The sequence below is a fragment of the Boleophthalmus pectinirostris genome, unplaced genomic scaffold (genome assembly GCF_026225935.1).
Source record: "Boleophthalmus pectinirostris isolate CB_2022bp ecotype Guang Dong unplaced genomic scaffold, ASM2622593v1 HiC_scaffold_8, whole genome shotgun sequence".
Taxonomy (NCBI): Eukaryota; Metazoa; Chordata; class Actinopteri; order Gobiiformes; family Gobiidae; genus Boleophthalmus; species Boleophthalmus pectinirostris.
In genome coordinates, this window is record NW_026571515.1 from 32,349,061 (window position 1) to 32,371,458 (window position 22,398).

At 37.8% G+C, this 22,398-nt stretch overlaps 2 protein-coding genes across 2 annotated transcripts; one reads left to right on the forward strand and one right to left on the reverse strand.

Annotated features, from left to right (window-relative positions):
• Window positions 1-2,934: 2,934 nt before the first annotated feature.
• LOC110164653 (protein ILRUN-like) lies at window positions 2,935-9,282 on the reverse strand. Its single transcript, XM_020929738.2, has 5 exons — window positions 9,035-9,282; window positions 7,846-8,000; window positions 7,566-7,763; window positions 5,098-5,390; window positions 2,935-4,513 (listed from the first exon to the last, which is right to left on the reverse strand). The coding sequence occupies exons 1-5, from the start codon at window positions 9,190-9,192 to the stop codon at window positions 4,478-4,480; spliced, it is 840 nt and encodes a 279-aa protein (XP_020785397.1). The 5' UTR covers window positions 9,193-9,282; the 3' UTR covers window positions 2,935-4,477.
• A 249-nt stretch (window positions 9,283-9,531) lies between these two features.
• bltp3a (bridge-like lipid transfer protein family member 3A) lies at window positions 9,532-21,379 on the forward strand. Its single transcript, XM_055165977.1, has 22 exons — window positions 9,532-9,596; window positions 9,672-9,947; window positions 10,459-10,621; window positions 11,471-11,509; window positions 11,589-11,680; window positions 11,779-11,968; window positions 12,049-12,189; window positions 12,276-12,446; window positions 12,530-12,710; window positions 12,788-12,874; window positions 13,166-13,336; window positions 13,416-13,549; window positions 14,245-14,386; window positions 14,929-15,122; window positions 15,282-16,441; window positions 16,541-16,713; window positions 16,781-16,926; window positions 17,227-17,377; window positions 17,481-17,722; window positions 18,038-18,146; window positions 18,219-18,298; window positions 18,620-21,379. Exons 2-22 carry the CDS (start codon window positions 9,904-9,906, stop codon window positions 18,734-18,736), a joined length of 3,927 nt encoding a protein of 1,308 aa, XP_055021952.1. The 5' UTR covers window positions 9,532-9,596; window positions 9,672-9,903; the 3' UTR covers window positions 18,737-21,379.
• Window positions 21,380-22,398: the final 1,019 nt, after the last annotated feature.

The following is a 22,398-nucleotide window of genomic DNA, read 5'->3' on the forward strand; positions in this document are numbered from 1 at the left end:
AACAATACCCTACTTAAGGCTTCCAACCACAAGGCAGCTTATTCTTTTGTAAAAGATAAAAGCTACTGACATATAGGAATAAATTACAAAGCTGAGTTTTGAACACCTTACCTCAAGATAGTGTTTTTCTTTTCAACATGTTGGCCTATTTTTTGAAAACACCAAAATGTGTGTTTTATCTGTCTGATCACAAGCACAATACAAAAAATATGAATTATGTTACATAAAAAAAAATAACTTGATGATATATATTAACTTCTACTTAAATATCTATTTGGATGACTACACCACTAGCACTTAATCCTGCACTATACTAAAGTAACAACTCTACCCTCCTCTGCAAGACAGTCTGACATAACTGAATGTGAATTGCAAAACAGCCCAGTGCAAAGAGTTAGAGTGCATAGAGATCACATTAGGCCTATGTCAAGGAAACATCATTTAAGTCAACACTAAAATGTGCATTAATGTCTGGACTGTAGAAAATCACAGATCAGTCAATAGGATCACAGATCAGTGAATAGTAATGGAAGGAGTTCAGCTGCAAGTATCAAATTGTATAATAAACTCAAGAAGCAGTTTTTTTGTTTTTCTTTTGTTTTTTCTATTAGTAGGAAAATGAATTGGATGAATGAATTTGATTAATTTGAATAAATTTGGAGTCAGACTTACAGATTATTACTAATTTTGTTAAATTTTTTGTCATTTTGATAAACAAAGCCATATTTTGACTCACGCAATTGTCACTGAAATAAGATGGGCTGTCCAGGCCCCTGTTCTGGAGCTGTGCCAAAGTTACTAAAGAGGAAGTGGATGGAGTGAAAACTGTGTTGACAAAATCAAATAAAACACCGCATTAGTCTTGGCAGGTGCATTGTGTTGTTGACATTCCTTTACATTTTAGGAGCTTGTAGTTGATGATAAAGGACTCTTTATAATAACTATATCTTAATTAAGCATGAGCAAGACTTCATACAGAACAAACAGTTGATTAAGAATGATTCAGGCTTAGAAGAGGTTTGGGTTAGGGCATTACTTAAGTATTTACAAAGCCCAAATCATTCTTTAATCAAGTTATTTACATATATTTATTATAAAATGTTCTTTGATAACGTGAAATTCTCCACGGTTTAGACCCCTGGAGATTTTTTCCAGTTACACTCCTTACATTTTAAGTATAAGGTGCAGCGTATTATCGCTATATGGAAAATTTAACTAATTCTTCACTTAAAGAAATTATTGAACCTTTTTCTTATTTTAACCTGTGAAACATCCATTATCTCACTATCAGCAACAATAGGCTGCCCAGTCCCTTTGAACAAGATAATATGATGCCACCAGTCCTACCTGCTTCTCTCTTCACTGCTGCAGGTGGATGTAGCTTCAATCTGGGGCAGTTTTGAGTTGAGTTTGTGTAGACGTTCAGAACAGCAGTGTCTCCTCTGGGTTTGGTCTCAACCTTGTTTTTTACCACAATGACTTTAAGTTTAAATATGAGCAGGGACAGAAGGGTGTGTCTGATAGGCTGCTCTGCTCTCGAGCTTTATACTGACTGGAGGCACTGTTAGTAGATCTAAAGTAAACAGTAAAGCTCTCAGGTAGGTTTCAAGTCAAATTGGGCATTTTAGGCAACTGTTTAGTGTAAGGAAAAGTCCAACCAGGGACAGGAGTTGAGTACTAGTACTAACTAGAGACTCTATATGTGCTCCATCAGCTGCATGTTCTGCCTGTGAATAGGTATGACTGCGTTGCCCCTGTCAAATCAATCAATCAATCAATCAATCAATAAAATAAGGGTAAGTTACTTTTGCTTTTGTCTGATTATTACACAAGTGCGTTTTAGTAATTAAAATGTTTTTGAATGACAAAAAAATCTGTAACTGGTGCACCTCAAATTGTGAGTGTTTCCTCATATACACAGTTCACATAGAAGTTTTTTACTTTCTCTGACAAAAGTGGTTTAATGTTTAATGTTGGTTAACATGGTCAAAATGAAATTAACCAAATCATGATGTTCTAAATAATGGTTAACATGAATAGATTTGTCTCTAGATAAAACAAATACTCAACTGCAGAGGGCCCCATGTACCACCAGAGGCAGTCTGCCCACAGTTTGCCCACAGTCCTCCAACATATTTGAGAACTTAAAACAGTTATATGACCACTACTGCATGGTGATATGTGGGATTATTCTGATAAGCATATTAATCATATTGCAAGCTTATAGAACAATTAGGTCCTATTTAGTTGGTATGTGGATCTCCTCGTTTAGTACTGATAATGATTTTTTTAATATTGCCATGACTGGGACCTGTTTTGAGCCCCGTATTTGTCCCTATGTAGACTTAAGATGTGTTCACACTTGTTATTTCATTCTAAATTGAGGCCATTTTAGTCCTGATGTGGACTTGGTGTAATCCTGTTCTAGTCCTTGTTTATTTCTGGTCTAGTACTGGTTTACAGTAATCTCAGTTTTCAGGTGGTCTATGTGCAAGTGTCAGATCTTTTTTTGTACACCAAGCTCAGTCAAAAGTTTAAAGGTCATATGAGCTTAAAGCCAGTGTTTTGTTTCATTCACACGTGTTGGAATAATCCCTCATATATTAGTCTACATCTCAAAAGCTTGTAACAAATTAACAGCTACCTTCTAATTCCAGTACAGATGTATGGAGTTTAAAAACATAGTGGAGCACTTTCCTTGTATTTCCTTGCACGTCACAAGGTGTAACAATGTTTGAGAGAAGAATTTGGCCAAAATATGCAGAATTTGTGTGTTAAACATGTGTGACTGAAACAAAACAGAACTCCACGTATGTTTTGGATGATACAACATAAACATGGAACAGAAAATAGTGTGAAATGTGCCCTTTAAGCTTGTAAACTTCACTATAAAGACAATATAAGGTACTACGTATAAGAAAAACAAAACAAATGCAGTTTTTTGAGTGATAATTTAATCATACAAACATTCATCAAACATACAGGAAAAGCTTTATATCCACCTCTCTGCTCTGGATGAAGTGAACCAATAATTTTATTCTGCAGTTGGATGTGTCATTAACATATTGGACTGGGAGCATTGTACTTTTGGCTATTGTCAAGTTTGAATCATGTCAAAAGATTTCAAATGTTTCGGTGCAAACATGGATTTGTTCTAGTTTTGTGTTGAAAGAGCTTATATACTTAGGCCTTATTCTGGAGCGCATTACTGCATAGCTCAGAAATAGTGCAGATATTTCTTTAATATGTTTAGTTTATGTTGACATCTTTGTACAAATAGTTTGAAATTTAACCAAGACAAATTAAAAAGGCCATATAGATCAACAATGTTATCCCGTATCTTTCTCATACATTCAAATTAAAATGATAACTTACAAAAGGCCATTACAGGATAAATACAGTTTAAGAATGAATGATTGGCCCAAAAGTTGCATTTAACATAATGGTAGACTATACTAGGCCTGTCACGATAATTACTACATCAACTTATTGTTCAATACATGAAAGCTGGAACAATATTTTTGGGGGCAATATTTTTTGTGTGTACATTTTCTTTACACTAGTGGATATAACTTCCATGACTCATTATACGCACAAACTAAGTACTAAAGTGTTTCATTTTGCAGTTTATTTATTGCAGCTCATGATATTTTGAATATTGTACATTCAGAAAAGTTTTTGGGGGTAATCTTGCTTAGGAGTTCTTGTGTATCGGGACAGGCCTAGACCATACTTTATATTTTATAGTCAATAAATTGTATAATAATGTCTTTAATACTGCATTATGGTCTGACAGAATAAAGTATTAGACAAATGAATGTGATTACTCTTCCTAAAAATTGTACACAATATAAAACCTTTACTTTATTGATTATGTTAAGTACCATGGATTGGAAAAAAATATATAGAACTACTTTGCTTCTCTTGATGAATAATATAGCGGAGAAAAATGGTGATATGCAAATCCCTACTGACTTAAGACAAACTAGAAATGCAAATAACGTTACCAATTATGCAAAAGCTGTGATAAAGCCCATAGAAGAATCCTTTAAATTGAAAATTCATAAGATTAAGGATTATTACCATCATTACTACTGATATTCACAATCCAAAAATTTGTAAAAAGAAAAAAATCTTAATAAATATGCCAAACGTGAAAGCAGAGACTTAAGAATCAATTGGCAAAATAAATGGCTTTCCTCCTAAGGTTTTAAAGATACACACATACTGTATACACATTGTACAATTACACATCTCCACCGTCATTCAACTCACAACTAAAAAAAAATCCAGAGAAAAGTAATCGCTCAAATCACTCATTTATGAGTAGCATTCACTCGTGCAAACTGTGGGTGTGGGCCTGGGTGAGCTGCACAGTCGGTCAGTCCCGGTTTTCGAGGGAGACTGACGTTTGCATAAATTTAGAGTTCTGAATTTCTCCACCAGCTCCTCCTCTAACGTCACTGCATCCCAGGGTTTATGACTGGCCGGAGGAAAAGGGCTCCTTTAAACCCTGTGGAAAATACATGAGAGGGTTTAATCTGTGCAATGAGCTATAACAGAAAATAGACAAACCAAAAGGCTAGAATGTGCGGAAATATTAGACACATTTTAGAGCACTTCTTTTTTCAGTTTCTGTCTTACAAGTTATTTGTGTTTTCTCTCCAAAATAAGCCACTTTTAGGTTGCGGTCACACTGGTCTAACCTGGCTAAATCCAGTTTATTTATCAGTTTGAAACATCACAGCAAAAATACAAGCAAAAAAATCAACCTTTGATAAGATTCAGCACAAAGCACAAAGAGCTTTGCCTAATAGGATGAATTATTGTGTGTTTGCGAACTCAAAAATGAAAATATAAAAAACACTAAACAAAAACTAAACTAAACAAATAACTCCTGACTTTAACTGTGATGTGGTCTTGTCCTGATCTAGTTCTGACTTAGCTTGGAGTTTAGTTACGGTTTTGAATCACTTTACAATTATACACAATTATAACATCATTAAAAGCTCTTAAAAAGGTCAAGGCTGCATAATATAACTCCTTTAAAAAGCCCACAGAGGCGATTGATTAAACCAAATCTTAATCCTTTTTTACCTGGTTTGAAGAGACTAATGATAGATTGCTTTGCAGATTATTTGCTACTAAATCCACAGAGGGGTGTGAAAGTCCATTCTGATCTGGTTGTGGCTGTGTGAGCTCTCTGTTGTCGAGGAGACTGCTGTTGTTGCCGTTGACGCACTTGCCCTTCTGCGGCGAAGCGAAGGGGTTGTAGTCTCCCTCCAGGTTTCGATGAGGCTGAGTGTTGAACTCTGCCTGGAAAGATGAGAGCTGCTGCGTGACCCCGAGAAGACCTCCAATCTCCACACTCAAAATCACCCAAATGACATCTGTAGAAAAAAATATTAGATTAGAATCTTTTATTTATTTTCAGGTACAACGCTACACAATACACATTAGCAAATCCTAAATCAAGCAGCAATACTAAGCAGATATTAGATGGATTTATCCCTTTCATAATAACACATTTTTAAGTAATATACTGCTGAACTAAACTACAATACTGAAACAAATTTATGACACGGATATAACCCAAGAGCAGATTTAAGCCACAAAAACTATTCTAAATGTACAATATTATTAAAAAATCATGAATTGTAATAAAAAAATAGCAGAATGAATCACGTTACTACTTAGATAGATGTTATTAATTCAACCTTTTTACAGATTAAATCTTTTTGTATAGCCAAAAAATAACCAAAATATCTCAGTAGTGCAAAGAAAATGTACACACAATAAATACTGATGCCCCAAAAATATTGTTTCAGCTTCCATATTGAACGATAAATCAATATGGTAATTGATTTAACAGCTTCAGGTCAGCTCAGGTCAGTTTGCTCATTGTTTTCTCCCCTCTCACAGTGTTTGTATTAGATTTTTGTCTTTTTGGATTTCTACACTAGTACTGGTATATGATCTTTGCCCACCTCAGTATATTTCTGTGCTTTTTAAGATTAGATAAAGCTGTTTTTCAGTCTAGTGGTCCTATGCAAGTTAGGAAAATGACAATTGTGCCGGTTCAGGGAAAAATTAAACTACAATACCACTATATACATACAATTATCCTGGTTTGAGCCTTGTGTAGTCCTGATGTAGATTCAGTTTGGTTGTGTAATAGAGCTGCTCTGGTTCGGGTATAGTCCAGGTTAGGACTGTCATGATATTAAAATTAAAGGTGCGGCAGTAGCTCAGTTGGTAGAGCATTCGCCCACTGATCTAAAGGTTGGCGGTTCGATTCCAGCTCTTGACAAAAACATCACAGGTTGAGCGGTCAGGTCCACTGACCCTGACACTGACTTGGCTGGTCAAGCTCCAGCTCCCACAGATGAATGCTGTTATTGTGTCCTTGGGCAAGACACTTAACCCACAGTGTCTGCGTGAGTGGTGCCTTGAAGGTGGAAAAGTGCTATAGAAAAATGTGACCATTTAAATTTTAGTATTCACAATTATTTACACTATAACCAAGCTTAGTCCAATCATTAATTTTCTCTCATTTCTGTTATCTTATATGGTACAGTCTGTGAACAGCTTTATGAAATCAAACTTTCTGGATGATAAAGTGCACATAAATGGCATTAACAGACAGATAAATTGGAGTAGATTTAATAGAAATTAGATGAGCTTTTAAAACTGTTACAATTATTATTTTTGTAGGGTCTTGCATCTTTTGTATTCCACTTTACATCAAAATATACAGTGCTTGATGCTCTAAAGCTAATATCATTATGATGGCAATAAAATGTTGAATTTATTCCTGTATCACAATTTTAACTAATAATCTTGTAATCCTTAGTAAAAGGTTTCCCACTTTTGATGAGATGTGGCTGTGTGTAAGTGTGAACACAGCTGAAGTGTTGTCTAGATATTGACAGATATGTAATTTGACTACTTTATTGAGCTTTACTCTCTCTCAACATATCCATTACAGTGAATACTGTACAATTATTGGATGTGTAGCACTCTGGGGAATATCAAGGATGCTCCAATGGACAGGCTCAAAATAGTGATTGATAAACACTCATATGAGCAAATTAGAGACCAAAAGTCTGGGTAACAAGTTATGGTTGATTCAAGGTGATGATTAGGGTTTCAAGAAACCCTAATTTTAAATAACAGAGTGACTCTTGTGCTGCTTTACTGCATATGTGACTAAAAGTGTGTTCATATTTGTAGTTATTTGGACCTAAACGAAACCAATTTTAGAGCTGATGTGGTTGGATTCTGTTCTGGTCTGTGTGTAGTCCTGATCTAGTACAGGTTTAATTTTGGGTTTAGTGAAATGTTTTGATGTGATGAATGTGCAAGTGTGAATGTACCCTTAAATGATTGTTAAAGGTGATAAACTATTAGCAAGGTTGGATAATCACAACAACAAAGGATGAAAACTTACAGCACATAAACTTCAAGAGCAGAGGGAGCAGCCCAAAATTGCACTTGTATTATTAAGGTCTAAACAATGTTTCTAAACTAGACCCTTGTCAGACAAAAACATGAGCTTTTCTCACCTCCAAAGTAAAGTCCCGTGGCTGTGCACATTCTCCACTGGCCCTGGTACATGCCTGGAGATGAAGGGCTCTGCATTTGGACACTGACATCCACTATTTCTTGAGGGTTGAGAGAGCGCACCATCATCATGTTTACGTGTCCGAACTGATCTCCCCCCACATATTTCAGGCACACTCCAGGAGGCCACGACTCAGGGCCTGAGGACACAAGAATAATGCAGTAGAATGAGAGCAAGCACATACAGCAAATGAGCTCACTATGAAAGTGTATTACACTCACCTGTGTTCTGTATCCTCCAGGTTTTAATAAAGGGTGTGTCAGGAGGAATGGATTCACCCTCACCAATGGTCACATCTTTCACCAGCGACATACAAGGTGCACTGATGTTAGGGCTTTCAAAGTCGTAGTATGCTCCAATAGCAGCCTGTAGATTCCTGATGAAGAGGAAGGGGAAATAGTGTGAAATGTCTGTACAATATTAAAGCACTTAATGAGAAGTTAAAATCATGTGGAGCAAAGCCAGGGCAGATTCACGTGACCCGTGGCCATTTACAGTAGAAAGCAAAGGTTTATTTTTAGAAGAGGGCTGCAGAATGTGTCACGTGACAATACTATAGACAGCACTGATTCCATGAACACAACCACAAACATTAAGGCATTAAACTCACGCAACATTTAAGTCTTACTACTAATACAGTGAAAATGACTTAATAAGATGACTTAAAAGTGTAACAAATTAGTTTGAATAATTTGACAGTAAAATGGTCACAAGTCTATTTTGTACAAATGTACAAAAAAAAAAAGAAAAGAAAAGAAAAAGGAAGAAGAAACACACCGTAATCAGTGTTTAACAGATCAAGTGTTTTTCGAGCTCTTGAGTCATCCGCCATGCTCGTCTGGGTTATGTAATTACAGTACACGTATAATACGTATTCTACAGACTACATTTTATAAAAACGGAAGCTTCAAAACACATATTATCGCAACAAATGTGTTATACTATCGATGCAAATGTTTCTTTTATTGATTGTTATTCAAAAAAAGACGAATATTTTAGTACAGTGACCTGGGGATAAAATGAAAGTCACGGCCCCCTTGCTTGAATAGAATAAACTAAAAAGCACATACGTATATTTAATACAATAATACACCGAGACTTTAACATTAAACTCTGCTGATCGGGTGACACGGTGGGTGATGTAAAATGAGACGCCAGCAGCAGTTGTTCGTAAAGCAAGAGTCGAGTCTGACTCAGCTAGCTTTGAGTTTGTAACTACAGCGTCATTAGCATTAATTGAACCTGGACACATTTACAAAAATCGCGATATAATCACGAGTCAGGGGAGAAATAAGAATCAATCCCCTGTGGCTTATAATATATTTGAGTATAAGCAACACCGCAGTAAATGATCGACACTTTGGTAACTTCTAAAGGCAGCACCGTAGGCCACACAGACCTCGGACTCACCAGTTCGTCATATCCAGGAAGAAGGCGCATCCTGCAGGGTTGAGCTGGAAGCCGAGCAGCCTCTGAAACTCCGAGATCAGTATGTCTTTGTCTGTGGTGCCCATGCAGCTGAACTTCTGCATTAGCTCTTGGTCTAGGTCCAGGTCCATACCCTCCATTGCGGATTTTGCCCGACAAAGCTCGGGGCTTCGCACCTAATTTAGTCCGAGGCCTCAGCTTGTCATAACAACTCAACTACACGGCCTAGTGCGCATGTGCAAGGCCCAGTGCACAGGTCACATGACCAAATTTACTACGCAATCCGTTCCCAGCTGCGTAAAGCCCTCTGTGCGTAATCTGAGACAAAAATAAACACAGGGCTTTCCAAATGATTTTCGCTAAACCAAATGATCGCGTGCACGTTGTTTTATGATAGTAATTTAAGACATACCTTAAGACATGATATAAGATCAGAGGTATGCTGACTACTGAATTTTGCCTACAGCTATTTCCTTTAAAATAATTTGGCATTATATGATAGGTACTCCACATTATTTGAGTCGGCGCTTTAGGGTGTTCATGGGTAAATATAGCACAAATAAACCCCTGTCGTGATTGGAGGGCTCGGGTTCATGTTTTGCCCTCGTGTGTCCCGCAGATGTCGCTGTTGTATCGCTCGGGTCGCTGTGTTTGGTCGAGAGAGCAGGGGGCTCGCCCGCTCTCTGTCCGGTGTACCTCGAGCAGCAGCAGCAGAGGCTCTGCACAGAAAGCAGCGGCTAACAAGATGCGCACGGCTACAGCTGTGCACTGTACTCATGTCCCCACGAGCTAGTTACTATTATAGAACAAAATAAAGCCGCTTATCCCGGTTACCACAGCGCAAAGACAGAATGGCTGGGATCATCAAAAAGCAGATTCTGAAACATTTGTCACGGTAAGTGTCTTCGTGGGGGTTAGCCTGTTAGCCTGCTTCACTAATGTATTCTAGATCTCCTTGAGATCGTGTACATCCATCCATGCACCGTGTCTTTCTTTTGCTTATGTTCTACGCTAGCACGCTGTTATAACTGTGTATGCAACTGATCCATGCTGTCATGACCTGTGGATGGATAAGACACATACATTAGAGAGTTGTAAACCCTGTGTTATTGTGCTTAAGAAATGTATGAGAATTGTGTCCCTAAATCTATGGCAGTGCATCAAGCAGAGGATTAAAACTGTAAACAAATACATCGACTTACTGGATTTAAACCAACATATTAGATCGATTCCTTGAAAGAGAACATTAATATGGCCATGTATTTCTGAATACATTTTACTACTACCACATCCCTCCTTAATACAGTAGTTAAGTTAAGTGCCAGTTAAGTCTGTAGACTCTACAGTTTCTTTTATATTTTTCTGACTTTCAACTGCAGCTTTTATGTTTTGTACTTTCTCTCTAGGTTCACCAAGAATCTATCCCCTGACAAAATCAACTTGAGCACCCTTAAAGGGGAGGGCCAGCTGTCTAACCTGGAGTTGGATGAGGAGGTTTTGCAGAACATGCTGGACCTGCCCACCTGGCTTGCTGTCACTCGGGTTTACTGCAACAAAGCTGCCATCAGAGTAGGTCTCTGAGTTGTCAGACCTGATTGTAGAGCAGGTGTGAATGATGTTGCAAAGACCTTGTGAAAGAACATGCTGTTTTTGTACGTCTTGCACTAAATTAGTGCTAGGCAATTACTCAAATGTTACTCATATTTTAATTGAGACTGAGATACTGGCATGTCTAATAGTCAGTTATATGCTTTGGTCTTTTTAATTGAGGTTTACAACATGTGGCTTGGAGACTCTGGAGCCCTATGCAGCCCTTCACAAAAATGTTATGTTTTAGTCACCAGTGTACAAGTCCGTAGGAAATTATAGGAATAGCTAGGCCTGTCACAATAATGACTGTATAAGTAATTTTCTTTTTTTTTGGTGGTAGGGTGGACTTTTTCTTACTTTCTTCTTCGTACTAGTGGGGAACTTTTTTGTTGTTTTTCTGTTTTTTGATTTGAGCTGTAGAGGATAGGATACATAATTTTTCTGACTCATTATATATGTACACTAACTACTCAAGTTTTTATGTTGCTATTTATTTATTGCAGTTTGCGTTTTTTAACCATATTAAACATTTTTTATTGTTTTCTGGGGATAATCCTGCTTTAACGTTGTTGTGTCAGTGGCAATTTGTTATCTTGATAGGCCCAGGAATAGCCAGGCTTTTTAATTGATTTTAATACATTTCCATGCCATATGTGCATATTGTCAAAGTATTCTCACTGAATCAGAAGCAGTTACAAAGTGCTCATTGTTAGGATCAGGGCAGCGCTGTGTGAGCTGGTGCCTTCTACAGAACGCATAAATAGGGCAGAATGCTGTTCAAACATATCTTCACTGACTTTTTTGTCCTTACAATCCTGCTATTTTTAGATACAATGGACAAAGCTAAAAACAAGCCCAATATGTCTGGTAAGAATCAGTCAATATCTGATTTTTTATATGTTCATATGTTACATTTTTTTAACACGTGTGGCCTCACGTTGTGTAGTTCTTGGACAAAGTGGAAGTAGAAATGAGAACATGTGAAGAACCACGTCCCCCTAATGGTCCATCTCCAATTGCAATTACAGCAGGTCAGAGGTATGTATGAACGAAGCATATTGAGCTCATTGCTGTAGTTTTGTATGTTTGTCTGTTAAATAATCATTTAATTAAAATTTCTTTAAATCTTTTCACAGTGAATATGGTTTTGCGGAGAAAGTGGTGGAGGGCATGTCCATCAGAATCAACTCAATCACCATCAAAGTTCAGGCTCGTGCCTTTCACGCCTCTTTTGAACTGTGGCAGCTCCAAGGCAGCAGCCTCAACCCCAAATGGCAGCGCAGTGACCTTCGTTACACCAGAATCACTGACCCAAAGAGAGGAGAGGTACTGTACTCTTTCACAAAATGCACTGGACACTATAATTACATGTTAAGATTTACATTGTACTGTACATTATGTTGCAGGTGTTAACTTTTAAAGAAATAAACTGGCAGAGTCTGCGGATTGAGGCAGATGCTATTGAGAACAATGATCAGGACCTCGGCAGCACACCGCTACGTCTAATCACCAACCAGGGTCGTATTCGTATTGCACTGAAACGGAGAGTATGTTTGGACCAGATATCAGAAACTTCATAATGACTTCATAATGATTATATGTATTTAATGAATCATTCTGTTATTTAATTTAGATAAAGGACTGTAACGTGCTTGCTTCCAAACTGTTTTTTATTCTGGATGACCTTTTGTGGGTCCTGACTGATTCTCAACTTAAAGCTATTATCCACTATGCCAAGTCTCTCAGTGAGGCAATGGAAAAATCTGCTAAGCAGAGAAAAAACATGACTGCCGAATCATTGCAGGTGGCATACAGTTTTTTTTTATTAAACAAACAAAGTGCTATTGCCTTATATGCCTGGAGGTTTTATTTAAATGTATTTTGTAGGCTGCTGCTACATCTCCTGGGATGCATAGTCTCTGGACAGAACCCCCTCCTGCCTCCACTGGCAGCCCCAACAGTATGAGCCAGTACTTTGATTTGTATGATGTTAAAGAGTCCTCTTACCACACGTTCATATCTAGACTGGACCTGCACGTATGCAATGATAGTTCTTCAGCAGATGAAGGTAAGATAAAATTAAAGTATGAAACAGACCGACCCTTCTGGAGCAGGACATAACTGTTGTCATGTGACTCCAAACAGAAGAGCCGCCCCTGCCAGCCTCACAGGGCTCCATGCAGCTCACCTTTAAGAAGCTAGGCTTTGACTTCTACCCCGTCCACAGGCCTGGTGAGATGGACAACTGCCCCTTTTCTTTATTATTTAACCAATTTGCCCCAAAGCACAGTAGTGCTTTCTTTCACACCAACACAGCCTCTATTCACAACACACAGGAGGATTACTACTCAAGCAGAATAATTGCAGGGAGACCAGTCCCGTTATTCTGTGTAGAATTCCTCAGGTTCACAATGTAGAATAGCTAACTAGCCTCTAAGCTAATTGGGAACTGACTTGTTATGACTTAATAGATTTTGTACAGATAAATACACAGTAATACTCAGTAATTGTTACTCCTTACAGCGGATGGATGTAAACACTGGGAGCGCCACAATGCAGCCATGGAAGCCCAGGCGCAGTGGGCAGGGAAGCTGCTCCAGGACTTTCAGAGGCGAACCGAGGCCTCTGGTTTTCCTGGGCCAGTCACTGAGAGTACATCATCGACCAAGGGCTCTCCTGCCAAAATAGGACAAGGTTCTGACCTTTAAAAAACATATGTTGAATTCTTTAATTTGTTAAATAAATATGACCTTTGTTTTTGTTAATGCTTTAGATAAACAGTCTACTCCGAAGTCATCTGCATCAGAGCAAATATCCAACAAAAACGCTACCTCTTCAGGGCCCTCATTGAAACGGCTGCGGTCGAGCTCGGTGGTGATCAGAATGGATGATTTTGACATTCACCAGGCAAGGCTCCTTCAGCATAATTACATTTACTTCCCCAACAGATGCTGTACTGTAATCAAAGGCCCACACCATTATGCCCCGCAAGGGAGACCAATAGGAAAGCCCCTTTAAACCCAAGCATGGACAATTTAATGTACCACTCTCTTTTTTCAAATGGTCACTGTCACTCCTTATCTCCTCATTGTAATAATAATAATGTAAGGTTAAATCAGTAAATAGTATTCATTTATTTTGAGTATATCTGCACTAAAATCCCTGTTGATTATTGTCTTAATATTTGTCTCACGTGCCTGGCCCAGGACTTAATTAACCCAAATTTACAGGAGGTGTGTGAGAGATTAGCTGTCTGGAGGCATCGGCTCCACTTGTAACCCAGAGGCAACAAAGGACTCTTTATTGTGGCGTGTAATCGAATAGTCTGTTTGGAGTAAAGTCAGTTATAATTCCATTTCAATTGTTTGAAAAGTTAAAAATGAAGTTTTATTGTAAATGTACTGACAGAAAAAGTTATACATTTATCTCCATTGCCTCCCTTTTTTAATTTTAGTGAAAACCAGACCACAGCTATCAGTTTACTATCAGTTCCTTTTTTATTAATTACATGCACAGGTGTTGAAAACTGTCTTCGGAAACCATTCAATACATAACAGGATGTTGTAGCTTAGATTTTTTTGTCTTTCTTTTGTCTTTGTTAGGTGTCCACAAGAGGCCGTCAGAACAAAAGAACACAGTCTTTTATTTGCTGTAACCGTAAAGCTCTTCATTTGCCTGACAACATACCGGCAATCCATCTGCAGTTTACAGAGTACTACTTCCCATACAACTCTAATTTAGAAGGTAAAACATTTGCCGTAAATGCTCATTAACAAGATATTCAACTTTATACTATTTGTAAATATCATTTTTTGGGCTTTTTCCTCTTCAAAAACATAACAAAGTTGTGTTCTTTCATTAATCCATTTCAGTGCTGGTAATCCTGCATCTGTAGCTAATAATCAGCTTTATTTAAGCTGCAGATGACACAGACTTTCTGAAATCAGGGCATAAAAACTTGTATTTTACCAATGCATAATATAGTTTAAGTGTGGACTATGTAAAGATGTACAGTATGGCATCAAACTGCAACAATCACAGTGGAGAGGAGAGGTCAAGTTACAGGTTAGGTCTGTGGAGAGGTGAGCCAGAGCCAGTAAGAAAACCTGTAATTCTTAGATTTTATGCCATAGCGGGACATTCCAGATAAAGCAAAAAGATGTCCAACGAGACAAGCATGTGCCAGACCCTTTACCAGTTACATAGTTCCTCTCATAATAGACATTAAAGCCCAACATGTGGCATTGACTTTATATGTGATAAATTTTTTCCCGTGTTTGTTTTAGTGCCCACGTCAAGCCTGTACGCCCAGCTGAATGGTATTCAACTGTGTGTGGATCCAGCCAGTGTTCTATGGATCAATCTGTTCTCGCGAGGCCTTCTTCACACTTTAGATCAAGTTAAAGCTTTTTATCATCTGCAAGACAGCAGCAAAACAGAGGAGCATGTCGACATTCGCATGGATGCAGCTCAACTAAAGGTAGTTTAGACCTTCACAAAAATGTTTAGAAGTGCATGTAACTGTTGTTTTTAGCAGTTAACATATATATTTAATTATGCAGCATTGATTGAATCTTGATCTTTAAAGTTGATCCATGGAGATGAAGATACAAAAAATTATTTCTTTTATTCTTTATAGATGGTAATTCCACTAGATTCATCTATTTTGGACCACCCAGAACGCCCCCAGTCTTTGTCTGTTACCCTGCCCCAAATGGCAGTTAGCAATACACGCCACTGTCCTCATGGCACCAGAGCTGACCTCCGCAGTATCTACAACAACTTCACTGCCAACCATTTCTTCAAAGTGTCAAACCAGAAAGATCAAACTGCCTTTCACCCTCTTCCACCTGTCTTCCTTAGACACTCACAGGAAACTGATACACAGCTTTTCGATCAAAAACAGCCCAGGTCCCAAGATATTTGGTCCCTGAGTCTGTCCCGGGTCACACTTGGTTTTGATGGAGCGCGCAGATCTCCAAAAGGCAGAACGCAACCATTTGTCGAGCCTTTAACCGTGTCAGTGTGGATGTGTAGACCACTGGCTTTTTCCAGTCAAACCAATGGACAAAATGAAGGAGAGGTGAATGAGGAGTTTGCCTCTTTTCACTTTCTGGTGCATGCTATCACTCCAGTCAAAATGTGGCTCAACCATTATCAGTATGTTGCTTTGTTGAGAATGAAAGATGCCCTGGGACGTTTAGGAGCAGAACTAGGGCGGGATACCAATGAGGTTAAAAAGGCTAAAGTAGACAAAGTAGAAGCCTTAACAGCTTGTTGTGCTCTGCTCCTGGATTCTGCAGAAGTTGGGCTGCTGTTGCCTCCCGTGAGCACAGAGCCAGAGCCAGAGGTGCCGCACACTCCAGAGACAGACAGCCCCAGTATCAGTGAGTCAGACCTCTCACCCTCCCACCACATCCCAGACCTAGTCCCAGAGGAGAATGGGGTCACCTCAGTCAGTACAGGGGACGCAGGCTTGGATCAGGATGAACAGGAGGGGGCAGTAGAGGAGGCGTGTGAGGCGGTGGAGGAGGGTCTACAGGAAGATGGTTTAGATGTAAACACTCCTGCCCTCTCACCTGTCATGTCACCTGTCCAGTCACCCACCCTGTCCCGCGAGCCATCCACATTCAGCCTGGAAGGAGAACTGTCCAGCGCTATTAATGTCACCAAGGACGTGACCAAAGATGCCCTCAGTGCCTCCCTGGACCTGACCAAAGGAGCATTTTCCATTACAAAAGATGCCTTCAGTATGCTGAGTAGGGGCTCCGGGATGAGCAAATTATTCAGTCCAGCAAAGTAAGTGTTAAGGCTGACCCGCTGTGTTCTGGGCAGTGACTGAGTAGGAGACTGATATTTTCATGAAGTGTGTCTGAACTCTGTGTTTTTGCTGTGCAGGGAGCCAGCCCAGCGCTCAGAGGAGTCGTCTCCTGCCCCCAGTGTGCGCTCCCTGAAGCAGTCGCCCTCTCAGCATTCCTTTGACAGTGCCATTCTGGATGGCAGTCTGCCTGATGAAAACCTCTCTGTGGATAGTGACCTCAGTGATGGTTTTGTTGTTCTAATCGGCTCAGGTGCTTAAAGCTGACTAAAATGCTCTCTTTAATGTGACAGTTAAAGTTAATGTGCCTGTCTGTACAGAGTCAGGAGTCGAGCCCATGCGGCCAAATAATACAGGCATTAATCCGGGCAGTCGAACAAGCCCTGCACTCGGCACTGACGGAGGGTCATCTGCTGACCTCAGCAGCTCTCTGTCCCAAAGCACAGAGGATGTATCACAAGATATGGTAGGGAATATTTTACATACGACATGAATATCAATGAACTAAGTAAAAATAAAATAAAACTATAGCGGGATTATCAGACTAGGTCACTTAGCTCTCTCTTAATTTATCATACGTTTATAAACTCTTTAAGTCCGCTGACAACATTGCTAGCTAGCCTTGCATTCATTCATGTTAACCGCATAGACAGTGGCGCTTTTTGCACTCAGGCTGCGCATGCATCCACTGTGTTGCCAAACAAAGCATCCATCTATATATTTTAAGAAAGCATCTTACCCAACTTTATGTGATGTGTTTCCACAGGCCTCAGCATTCGTGCTTACTCTGAGTGGTATTGCCTGTACCATGGAAGTAAAAGGAGAGGATCAGATAGTTGTTGCAGAAGCTCAGAATCTTGTCCCTGTACAACTGGGCAATATTAGGAGTTCAGACATTCTGGCTGGGCTAGTACAAGGTAAATCTAAATATTTTCTGTTCTTAGTTAATTTTGTTATTATGCATCATTATGATTTAGCAACACTTAATTGTTCTAAAATACCTTCTCTGTCTGTTCTCAGTTCCCATTGGAGTGTTACAGAAGCAGAACAAGCCCAGAAAGGTTCCTGCTGTAACTGTCCGAACCTGTGCTGTGGAGCACTCCTCTGACTGTGTGAGCTGCATGAACCTGAGTTTAAAGGACTGCCACGTGGAGCTGTTATCGTCCACTCTTGCCAACATCGGCCCCTTTCTTGAGGATGAATTTGCAGTAGATAGTCAGCCCTTAAAGCTTCACATGAATAATATCACCATCACTATAAAGGTAAAGGGTAGGGCTATCAATGTTACTTATTGGTTATTTTTCATTATGGTGTGTGATTTCAAATTGACAAATCGGGACAGTTTCTGTCAGTTATATGATGTTTTAACAATAAATAATCAAAAGGAAAATCTACAAATGTTAAACCACATCAGGTTCCTGCCAGTGCCATATTTTTTATCAGTGAAACATTTTCTTTTGCACATTTGTAATACAAATTTATGAATATTCCTGCTCATATCTCAGTTTGGATTATTGTGTTGTCATTATTAATACTGCGGTGAAAATTTAGATTAATTATAATGTTACCAATTTTAGGATGATGGTCCAAGAATCTATCCCACAGCCCCGCAGCCTGTTCCAGCTACATTCGTTGTAGATCAGCTGTTGCTTGAGCGAGGTGAAGATGGCATCCTGAGAGTCAAGGGTGTGTAACTATCATGAAATATGTTTGTTGTATAATAAGCTGCTACTAAAACTACTGGATTTTTCATTGCAGCTGAAAGCACAGAACTCCAATCTATCACAAATGTTCCAATTACAGGCTCAAAGCAGGATAGCGCATCCCAGCAGAAATGGGTAAGACAGTGATTTTACTAAGCAGTGTATTTTTTATATATTGATTTTGGAGCATTTAGTGAGTATTTTATATGTACATGTTGACAATAGTCAAACATGCATGACTCATATCAGGTTGCAGAAAAAAAAAAAAAAAATGTCTTGTTGAATTAACTGTCTTTGTCTAACTTAAACTACAGCCAAGAGCCCCTCTTTATTTTACGTTGACTGTTGGATGTTTGTAATGTCACCAGTGTGTGTAATGCACCAGTGTCTGCTGCTGTCAGTCAGAACATAACATCTGAACTGAATTTTAGTGTGACTGTGTCATTTATTTTGCAGAATCAAACCTCAGAAGATCAGCTCTCTGATGTCCAGGCGGCTCTCACTCAGGCGCTCAGTGAAAGAGATCGCCTCCTGTTAGAAGTCAGGAAATATGACCCCACTTTCACTCTGTGAGGTACTGTTTTTCTGCCTCAGAATATTTTGCCACTTATTTATTAGTTTTATCGACCAGCATGTTGTGTGTGTGAAGAGTAAGAGTAAATGGTACTACAATCTAGGCCTCCATCTAGATTTCCTCACAGCACAAATGTAACAATATCATTGTAAGATAGAGGTGTGAGTGTTTCCCACAGCATGCGTGGGTAGCTTTAAATCTCACTCATTACTATTTTATGTAACTCTAAAGTAGCATCTCCATGTCTTTTCTCACACTGATGTAAATGCATTTTAAGACACTTGACAAACAACAAACCTACTGAAAATTATGCATGTTAAGCTTTACAGTTTTGGTGTACAACTAAGAACACAGACTTGAAAATGTGACTTCTTCCATAGAATGTGTTTATTTTTTACTCATCTAGTTGTTAAGTCATGTATTTGTTTGTTGTGTTGGTAAAAATTACAAGTAGGAAAAAGGTTGCACTTTTTGAGCAAAACTATGCTGCTCCCAAGAGAGACGGGTGCATGTCATCAACATTGGTGGACTTATCAGTGCAAATGAATTCACTCTTATCTACTCATGCACACTTTCATTCCTCAGTGTTTGTTTTTTACTTTGAAGTTGTGAAATTTTTGGTATTTCTTTTTACTGTGAAACTATGTGCTCTGTGGTTTAATGACCTCCAAACACATGCCTTTAAGCTGTAGACACCAGGTTGCACAGCAGCTTTAGTATTGTAAGTGGGTCAATGGAAGTTTGGGATTATATTAGCAAACCAGATTTATTTGCTGAATACATGTTTTGCATAGTCAGTCTTATAGTATTACAAAACAGTTTTATGTTTTAGTATTTATTTTGTTTATGCACTTATGAAGTCAAAGTTCTATTTAAAGTTAGACCATATGAACATAATATACTGCTGGCCATGAAACCCTTGCTTTGAAATACCCATAACAAATGGGTAGCACTTTATAATAACTCCTCCTTATTACACATTCATTAAGCATGAATTAACACATTTGGTAATCATTAGTAAGCTGTTAACTCTGTTAAAGCTGTTAATTATTTCTCATCAGTTAATCATTTATAGATATATATGTTAATGCTTTGTCCATGGTGAAGAAGTCCATCTTACAGCCATTTGTTAAGCATTATTTAACACATTGGTTAATCATTTGTACACACTTACCTCTTAATTTTTTCACGTAATTTAATCATTAGTAAATACATTATTTAATGTCTTTAGTCATCATTAGTAAATCATTGCTAATTCATTAGTACTCATCAACTATTAATATTTAAAAGTGTTATGTTATAACCAAATTTATGAAATTCTTAATCCACATACTCAACTAATGATTTGTTACTCATTTCTTAATTGGGTCATTTCCCAGTATTGATCAGTTACTAAGCACTTGTACATGTTAGTTAGAATAGGTTAAGCAGGGAGTGTTTACGCTTACCACATGATGATCACCCTTCATGGATGTAATATGTTCTTCTAAAGGGAGACTTGTCTATGCTTTACAAAACATTAGCAAATTACTTGTAAAGGCTCTCTCATGATTAACTCATCAGTTATAACTGCTTGCTTAAGTATATTTTGGGAGCTCATCTGAAGTGAAGCTTGTCTATGCTCTACTAAACATTTACAAATGATTTGTTAAGGCTCACTCATGATTAACTCATCAGTTATAACTGCTTACTTATGTATTTTGTGGGATCTAAAGTGAGAATTGTCTATGCTTTACAAAACATTTACAAATGACCTATTAAGGTTTGTATTAATATGTAAAAAAATTGGACATGTCATGCAACCACACCATAGAGGGAAAGAAAATAACAAATACTTAACTGGTTGTATTGAACACTCTTTTCAACAGAAAATAATAGAATATGCATTCATTTAAACTGACAAACTTACAATACAAAAAAATATACATTCCAAGTATTAACTGAACTGAAATAAATGTCAATTTAAAAAAAAAAAAAAAAAGTCTACGTGTGCACAGCTACCTGTGCTTTCATCACTTCTTTTTTAATAGAAGAAGTTTGCATTCAGTTTTGAACAGGGCTACTCATTGAGTGGAATGAATGGTTGGTGCGCAAATATCCACGTGGTGCTTTTGGGCGTCTGCTACAAGACATAGCAAAAAAATATAAGTAGGCCTAATCATATTTTTTTGTGTGTGTGTTTGTGTTGTACCCCTGTAACTGGGGTATGTTGTATCGTACCTCTGTAAAACGGAAGAACCACTGGAGTGATTTTGCTCTGCCTCTCTCGTGTAGAAGTTTAATACAATGAGATATAATATATTGTCTACATGTTTTATGTAGTTTCTCGCCTGTATGGTCGGTTTCAATAAATTTGTGTTTTTTCAAGGACTTTGTGATGCTTATACCTTCTTAAGACTAGAACAAGAATTATCACTTATTTCAGACTCTCGTGACTTGTAAAGCATAGATATGGTATTAAAAATCTTTTCTTTTTTTTTTTTTCTGTCACTGTTGTGGTTTTATTACCCTCCAGTCTTGAATGTCTTAAGTCATGCAAACCGTAATAAGTAATTTGTAAATGTTTTGTAAAGCATAGACAAGTCTCCCTTTAGAAGAACATATTACATCCATGAAGGGTGATCATCATGTGGTAAGCGTAAACACTCCCTGCTTAACCTATTCTAACTACCATGTACAAGTGCATACTGGGAATGAACCCAATTAAAAAATGAGTAACAAATCATTTCTTGAGTATGTTGGTTAAGAATTTGATAAATAATGTATTTACTAACGATTAAATCACGTGAAAAAATTAAGAGGTAAGTGTGTACAAATGATTAACCAATGTGTTAAATAATGCTTAACAAATGGCTGTAAGATGGACTTCTTCACCATGGACAAAGCATTAACATATACATCTATAAATAATTAACTGATGAGAAGTAATTACGAGGTTAACTGCTTACTAATAATTAACAAATGTATTAAGTACAAGTTAAATAACCCTAAATTAAGCATTAACATATATATTTATAAATGATTAACTGATGAGAAATAATTAAGAGTTAACAGTTTACTAATTATTAACAAATGTGTTAATTAATGCTTAATAAATGCTTAATAAGGAGGAGTTATTACAAAGTGCTACCCAAATGAATATTTATTATTTGGATATCTGCCAGTTACAACACAAATGGCAGTATTGTTTTGTTTATAAATCACATTAAGTTTTTATTTATTTCCCTTTATCGTTCTTTCATTGGATAATCTGTGACATGGATAATATTGAAAGAAAATCTCATTCATACTTTAATTTGCATACATTTTATTCATTGCCTCTGGAGATGGAGCATTTTACCTGATTAGTTGCAAATTATTTATGGCCACAGTGATTTCCTCAACTGTCAGTAGGATTTATCATGGTTAACTGGAGACCCCTAGTGGTCTGCTGTGCTAACTGGACATGTATCTGAAGCTTCATCTCCTTTTGCCTTTAAACTATGAATGACTGATTTACATTCTTTGTGGAATGTAATGTACAAGTACAATATAAAAGCAATAGAATTAAAAAAATATGGATTTATCAAAAATAGTAGTTTCCTCCTAGATGCTAACTCCCATAATGAGATGTTATGTAATGAAATTTTTTATGAATTTACAGGGTTTTATTATTTTAAGT